Source organism: Maylandia zebra, linkage group LG9 (assembly GCF_041146795.1).
Source record: "Maylandia zebra isolate NMK-2024a linkage group LG9, Mzebra_GT3a, whole genome shotgun sequence".
Lineage (NCBI taxonomy): Eukaryota > Metazoa > Chordata > Actinopteri > Cichliformes > Cichlidae > Maylandia > Maylandia zebra.
This window is the reverse complement of record NC_135175.1, coordinates 9,790,210-9,798,182: the sequence shown is the minus strand read 5'-3', so window position 1 is coordinate 9,798,182 and position 7,973 is coordinate 9,790,210. Positions and strand designations below refer to the sequence as shown.

The 7,973-nt window shown below is 43.3% G+C and overlaps 1 protein-coding gene and 1 non-coding gene across 2 annotated transcripts; one reads left to right on the top strand and one right to left on the bottom strand.

Annotated features, from left to right (window-relative positions):
- The first annotated feature begins 411 nt into the window (after positions 1 to 411).
- Positions 412 to 7,955, top strand: LOC143420228 (kinesin-like protein KIF1B). Its single transcript, XM_076887968.1, has 5 exons — positions 412 to 483; positions 577 to 730; positions 957 to 1,149; positions 1,307 to 1,425; positions 5,267 to 7,955. Exons 2-5 carry the CDS (start codon positions 720 to 722, stop codon positions 5,469 to 5,471), a joined length of 528 nt encoding a protein of 175 aa, XP_076744083.1. The 5' UTR covers positions 412 to 483; positions 577 to 719; the 3' UTR covers positions 5,472 to 7,955.
- trnap-ugg (transfer RNA proline (anticodon UGG)) lies at positions 6,432 to 6,503 on the bottom strand. The gene has a single exon. It is a non-coding gene; the product is annotated as a tRNA-Pro (tRNA).
- Positions 7,956 to 7,973: the final 18 nt, after the last annotated feature.

Sequence of the window (7,973 nt, the reverse complement as noted above, 5' to 3'; positions counted from 1 at the left end):
CCAGCGTGAGCTCCGGCACTCTGTCCACATCCACCTCCGTCTCCTCGCAGATCTCCAGCACCACCTTTGAAAGCGTGAGAAGGAGCTGGCCACCAAGGTGAGAAAAACGTGGGCTTAGTGGGCGTTCTTGTTGCTGCCTTCTTCCTTCTCTGCTCGGAGCTGATCGGTCTTGTTCCTGTTGTGTTGTAGTGCCTGCGCCTTCTGACACACACCTTCAATACTGAATACAAGCAGCTGGTGAACAGCATCAGTGACTGCAAGGTGAGAAATAATACAAAGAAATAAAAAAATAGCCTTTCTGTGTCACATCAGGGAGTTCCTATATTGACGTCTACCTCATCCTGCTGTTGTTTCACTTCAGCTTTCTCTCATCTCACCGATCGGACGTGATCCATCCGTGACGAGCTTCAGCAGTGCCACCCTCACCCCTTCCTCTACCTCCCCCTCTCTGTCGGACTCCCGCTGTGGCTCCATGGGCCAGAAGTAAACATATTTTTAGGAACATTGACCTCGATCTGCAAACGGTTATTGACAGGTTATCTATTTGATTCTAACTTGGTGTGATTTGTGTTAAAGGACCCCTGAGAACAGATCACGTGCCTCCAGTCCCTCCTGCTCAGACTGTGAAAACTTCCCGATGGTTCCCACTCTGGAGACCTCCTACCTTGCGCGGGCTGCAAAAGAACGAGTTCCTGAACTTGGTGCCTGATATTGAAGAAATGCGACCAGGGTGAGTAATGCCATATTAACCCAAATACTGTCACTATGACATGTGTCTCACAGACCAAATGTAAGTCGACACTCATGTTCTCTAGTTCAAGCAGAAATGATGTGGATCGATTCAAATTCCTGAGCCTGGATGATTTCAGCTGGAAACAAACCAACTCTGCTTCTTCCTCAGAAAAACAAGCGCTCTCTTAAAAAATAAATAAATGAATAAAATCTCTTCTTTTCAGATCTGTTGTGTCCAAGAAGGGTTTTCTAAGCTTCGTGGAGCCTCGCTCTAACTCATGGGGGAAGCATTTTGTGGTTGTTCGCCGGCCCTACGACTTCATCTACAACAGCGACCAGGACCCCGTGGAGCGAGGCGTCCTCAACCTCTCCACAGCACAGGTGGAATACAGCGAAGACCAGCAGGCCATGCTTAAGGTTTGAGGCAGGATAGAGAAAGGCTGGATGTAACACGTTTGTCTTTTAATGAGAATTCATTCAAATTGTTTTGGTGCACGTTGATTGATGAAATGGCAAATGGACTGGGATTTATCATTTGAATGAACATGAATATAATGTGATGTTTTCTTTTCAGACGCCCAACACATTTGCAGTGTGCACAAAACATGGAGGCATCCTCCTGCAGGCCACCAACGAGAACGACATGAACGACTGGCTGTACGCTTTTAATCCTCTGCTAGCAGGAACGATAAGGTACACACACACAGACACACACGCTCCTCTCACACCACAGTCAAACGTGCAGCTTCTGCACCCTTCAAAAACATTCCCTTCTTCTCACAACGTAAAAATCTCCCTGCAGATCTAAGCTGGCGAGGCGGCGCAGCCTTCCTCCAGCAACCCCGCTGCCAGCTCAGCTTTCCTCCTCTCTATTCCCTCCCCTCAGCTTTTTGTGTTTTTGTTTCGATGACAATGTTTGGGTCTAATCTTGTTCCGCTTAGTTGTCATTCCCAAACTCTCCTAACTAAGTAGCATGTTGTAGTAGTCTACTTGTGTGTGCACGACTCTTTAGAAACTTTCCGTTTGCCCGTCATCTGTACAAAAAAAATGTCTCTATCAGTGCTATTTGTCTCCTGAAATGAGTTTCATTCTATTTTGGGGGTTTTTGCTGTTGGTTTTTTAATAAATTAACATGCTCGCATGATACCTGCAGCAGTCCTCAGGAGAAGACCAGGTTTGCTCAGTTTAAAACAAAAAAACAAAAATGAACCAAATCAGCCAGCTTACATTTGAAACCATGAAGGAAAAATCTACAGTTATCTCCAAGTGACGTGTTAGTTTATGCTCTGTGTTACGACCCGGCTCAGCGGACGTAACATAAACGAGCCCAGAGACTAGGGGGTTAGATAAAAAGAAAAACATAAGGTTTATTAACACAACTGAAAACCGTTAGTGAAACAACTCACTAGGCAATAGAGTGATTTTAAACAAACATAACAACTCCAGTAACACCAATAACACCAGTAGAACACTACTCATCTAAACATCTCACAGGAGGCAACTCAAAACAAAGGCTCAAATGGCAGCAGTGCAAAGGCAGGAGGGACCGTCTCCACAGTCTGTTCAAATCAACAAGTCCCTCCACGAATGAAGAATCCTCAGCCTTTTATCTTCTCAGGTGATTGCAGGCAGCTGTGTCATTGGTCTGTCGTACTCAAGGCTCCCTCAGCAGCCAATGGTGTGAGTGGTCTGGCACGCTCTGACCTGAATGAAGGTGGGGCGGGCATAGGTCCGGGCCAGCCAATCCCCCGTGAGTCCTGGAACACTTTGATTTCCATAGAGGAAGGCGGGGCCACCCCTCCCCTTAAAGTACCACCTATGTTGGGCAGAAGCAGACATTAAAGAGTGTGAACAAAAACAAAGAACAAACACAGCAAAACATGTTTACAAGCGGGACAGACCATCAGCTAAAACATTTTCAGACCCCTTCTTATGGTGAATACTTAAGTTGTATTCCTGCAACAACAGAGCCCAGCGCATAAGGCGCTGGTTATGATTAAACATGCGAGTAAGGAACACAAGTGGGTTGTGGTCGGTGTACACAACAAGAGGTAACATGCTGGACCCCAGGTATACGTGAAAGTGCTGAAGAGCCAACAACAAAGCCAGGGTCTCCTTTTCAATGGTGGAGTAGTTTAACTGATTTTTATTGAACTTGCGGGAAAAGTAACAAACGGGGTGGTTCAAACCCTGCAAGTCTTCTTGCAACAGCACTGCCCCAGCCCCGACAGCACTGGCATCAACCTCCAGTTTGAATGGTCGTGTCAAATCAGGTGCAGCTAACACAGGAGTGTGGCAGAGGAGGGCTTTCGCACTCTCAAAAGCATCTTGACACTCACTTGACCATATAAACTCAACTTTTGGGCTGAGTAGGTCAGTCAATGGCTTGACTACTGAGGAGAAATTTTTACAAAGGTTTCTGTAGTAGCCCACCATCCCTAGAAACCTACTCAACTCACGCCTGGTGGTAGGTGTGGGAAACTCTTTAATCACTGCCACTTTGGCATCTATGGGCCGGACCTGTCCACGTCCCACCTCCCTGCCTAAGTACATCACTATAGCTTTGGCAAACTCACACTTAGCTAAGTTGAGAGTCAGAGTAGCTTGAGCCAAACGGTGAAATACCTGCTGTAACGTTTCCAAATGATCTTGCCATGTTTCAGTATAAATTACTAGATCATCTACGTAGGCACTGCAGTTGGACAGGCCACGGAGGACTTTATTTACCAGCCTCTGGAAGGTGGCAGGAGCGTTACACATGCTGAAAGCCATGACTGCGTATTGTAGAAAATCATCAGGTGTAACAAAGGCAGAGATGTTAGAGGCACGTTCAGTTAAAGGGACCTGCCAGTAACCATTAAGAAGATCTAATTTAGTGACATACTGAGCAGTCCAATACTGTCCACACAATCCTCAACTCTTGGGAGAGGATGTGAGTCAGCCACAGTCACAGAGTTCACCTTCCGGAAGTCTGTAATAAAACGGGGCGAGCCATCTGGCTTAGATTCCACTATACAAGGCGAGCTCCAGGGGCTTTGACTGGGCTTCGCTAAGCCATGTTGCAGCAGATAGTCAGCCTCCTGTTTCATGAGCAAGCGCTTATGGGGGCTGGCTCGATAAGGATGCTGCTTAATAGGTTTAGCTCCCTGGACATCAATATCATGCTCTAGCACCGTGGTGCAAGTTGGCACATCCCCGAGTAAACAGGTGTATTCCTTAATCAAGACAGTAACACAGAGACAGAGGGGTCAGAGTCAGGAGCTGTGATAAGAGGCCTGGTGGTGCCGACCTTTTCAATAAAAGGTGATCATCATGTCTGGCGATTATACCTCAGCAGAGACTTTGTTTGGTGAATGACACAGGTCAGAAATAATAGAAACAAACTTCAGAGTGACAGACGAGCAACCACACACAGCAGCGCCATCTTGTTACCAGTCAGGTGTGAAGAGCAGTTAGACCAAAGGTTCATTCAAGACTTTTTATGTGAAGGGAAGGATTTTAAACTGGATTCTGGATTTATCAGAAAATCAGTTCAGCTCGATCTGTTTCAGGATGGCTGAGTGGTCTAAGGTGCTGTGTTTAGTGCTCACTCTCCCCTGGAGGTGTGGGTTTGAATCCCACTCTTAGCAGTTTCTGCTTCATTGTCTTTCTCGGTGTTCACATCTCCTCATTCCTGAAATGGTCTGCTCACATTCACGTCCAGTCCAAAAAGGCTAGGCAAGCGCCTGTACCGTCTCCGACAACTCAGGAAGTTAGCAGGTTTTTCCAGTGGTCCTCAGAACTTTCTATTCAGGCGCTGTGGAGAGCATCCTCACACAGAACATCACTTCCTGGTGTGGGAATAACTGTGTCCAGGATTGAGAAGCAGAGTGATCCGTGCGTCAGAACGCTGCTGCGTTACAAATGCAAATACAGTATGATCCACAAATATAACTTCCCTACAGGACATTTACACCAGGAGATGTTGGTCCAGAGCATCTCAGATATTAAAGGACTGGTCCCATCCCAGTAACAAAATGTTTCGACTTCTGCAATCAGGCAGAAGGTTCCACACCATCGGGGCCAAAACAGACACTCGAGGAGGAGCTTCTCTCCTCAGGCCGTACGAGTCCTAAACCAGAACACGCCCCCACTCCCCTCATAGCATCAATAAGTGACTGAAACAGGACCTTATATCAATCTGTTCACACTACCCTGGTCGCATTACTGTTTACACTTCTCTGGTCACTCAGTTGAATTACTCTGTTTATATTACTCTGGTCACTTGTTTACTTGCACAGCTCTGTCAATACGTTGCTGTGCTAATATGGCACAAGACACTTTAACACTCCATTTGCACAAAGTACATTTTCAGATTTTTGATTTAAAATTTCCAGACTTTTAAAATCTATTTACTTATTGTATGTAATGTCTTTTTTTGTACAGTCAAAGGAGCAGTTCAGGAGACATTTCACTGTTTGTTTTGTAATTTAATGACTATGCATGTGACAAATAAAAAATCTTCAGTCTTGAACGTTATGCTCTCTCTTTCTAGGCCCTGCCAGTACTCTCGCTCCAGCATTTTGGATCAGCTGAAGGCTTTTGAGGGAGTTTTTATGACATCTGAAAATAGCAAATTACAGTTTCCCAGGACTTGCATGAACAGTTCAACAGCAAAGCCCCAAAAACCAAACAGGCTCATCAGGGATTTGAACCCAGGACCGCTTACACCCAAAGTGAAAAGGGAAAAGCTTCCTTAGGCATTTTCCAGGTCACAGCAGAGGTGTGCTTGCAGGCGGAGGAGGAGTGAGGTGCTGAGGCTGCTCCTGCTGCCCTCCAGCGAAGCCCAGGTGGCTGCTCTCAAACCTGCCCACAGCAAAGAGGAGCAGCTTCAATTACATGTTTCTTAGATTGTCACAAATAAGCTTTCGTCTAATTTTCAGATGATCACTTTTAATTTTAAATTAAGAACCAATTTAGGTGGGTTATTTAGAGCTTCCAATGAGGTGCATGTGTTTAGATCATGGCGGACAAAAAAAGAGTACCTGAAGAAAAACCCTGCAACATGGAGCATGCACCCACCTGCAATCAACACAGTGGCATGAGCATATAGTCATACAGATGAGCATGACAGCGTCAAGCTTCATAACCAGAAACCTTACACCACAAATTAAGTCACATTTTGACCCTAAAATCTGAATTTTGCAGTTAAAATCATCACATAATTTTCATCTGTAATATTTTATTTCACTTGGTACATAAGTTACATGTGTGCATAATGCACTGAAAGAGATTCCTTCGTGGTACTGAAGTACTAATGTTTACTGATGTTTATTTTTGGCCCTTTTGTGTATCAGTAAAACTGATGTGCGTTCTTCCACATGCATATTGTTAAAGTCGTGTGAGAGAGTTACACATTTATAATATATGATACATAACTGTGTATTGTAGTAGTTCTGTGTACAAGTTTGAATTGAATTCTCTTATTTAATCTAAAATAAAACTCTGTGTTATCTTGAATAACAAATAATTACCTTAGAAAAACTTTTTGGAGAATTTAAATGGTAAACAATAAGAACAAGGCCAACAACATCCTTCATATCAGATCTGTTAGCTGTCCCTGTATGAGGGACTATGGGAACATGTGTGCAGCTGCAGAGATTCTTTCAAATGGAGCCTAAACAGCATGTGGCAGCTGAGAGGCTCTATAGACAACACGTGGGCTCGTCCAGGATTTGAACCCGGGACCTCTCACACCCAAAGTGAGAATCATACCCCTAGACCAACGAGCCACACAAACAGTCCAGCAAGTCTTTTTTCACAAAGTCACACATCAGAGCAACTAGATGAAGAAGAATGTGTGAAAGATTGTCTTGAACGCTCAGAGAATCATCTGTTTGTGTGCTTGATTCTAGATTTTATTCTAGGATTAATTCAGTAGAGATTTATTGGACATACTATAAGGACACATTCTATTTAACTTGAATTCTCAACAACAACAATGAGGGCTGGCCCTAAATAAATAAAGTTAAAATAAATCATATCACACTAACTGCTCTGTGTGTACTTTTTAAAAGAATCTTCTATCATTTGAATATAGCAGACATGCTTTATAAAAGCCTAGTATATATTATTTTCTTTCTTCCCTTAAACTGAAAGAATTACAAGTATGTAACTAGTATAGCAAGTTGAGAGTCATACTGTACCAAAAGAAAACAAACCTCTTCTGCCAAAGAGGAGGAGTGTAGAGATTAGAATATTATTTTACTGTTACTATTCATAACATTATCATTACTGTTGCATTACGTATCATTTATCATTATCATTTCATTAGAGCATTTATTGAAACTGTTGATGTTACATTAAAGTTTGTATTTCAGGTGTGAGCATAATTACATAATAATCTTTCATTGCAGGTGCAACTGTAACCATGTTATCCATATTGCATTTTGTGCTAATTAAAGAGTTGAAGCTCGGTCAAGTTAATTAATGGTCTGAAGCTTCGGTCAGCGCGACGTCTGGCCGATCAATAGGAAGTTAAGGTGACCTGGAGCCATGAAAGAATTGCATACATGCTTACAATACAATACACTACATATAACCTGTAAACAGAATAGAGGCCTGTGTGTGTTCAGCAGCCTGCTGCATTGGAGTTTGCCTAGTAACAGATGACTCGAACGGAGTCAGGAAGTATACTTCTAAGATGTCTTTGTTTGTCGAGTGAGGTCATGCACTGAGGTCAAGACACATAGTCTGCCTGAACACACATACACAGTATATAGACTTGTTTTGCTCGAAACTGCAAAGTTGTTTTACCTGCATACGTGACAGTTTAGTTCCACAAATAAGTGAAGTGCAGTAAGTGAAATAACAGGAAGCATCTGGCGGTGGCGGAGGAACAGAGGAAGGAACTGTTCTTTTTTAGAATATGTCCAAGGTCGGAATTACTGGAACTGATGCATGTTTCTTATCTGCTTTGACGCATGATGCTTGTCATCGACTATGTTATATATATGACTGCTCGTTTACTGTTCTGGGGAGATCGAGGCTGATGTTTTGCAGAGCTCATCTTTCCCACACACGTGTGTGCTTTAATAAAATCATTGTTTTGACGCACAATGGACCTCCAGTCGTTTGTCTCTTACCTCAAATACGAAATCAGGACACTTCTTAAACACTAATAAAAATATATAACATAATTCACAATCCACTTATGACACGTTTTATGAAGTGTCAAACTGAAAGAAAAGCGTGTTTTGTCA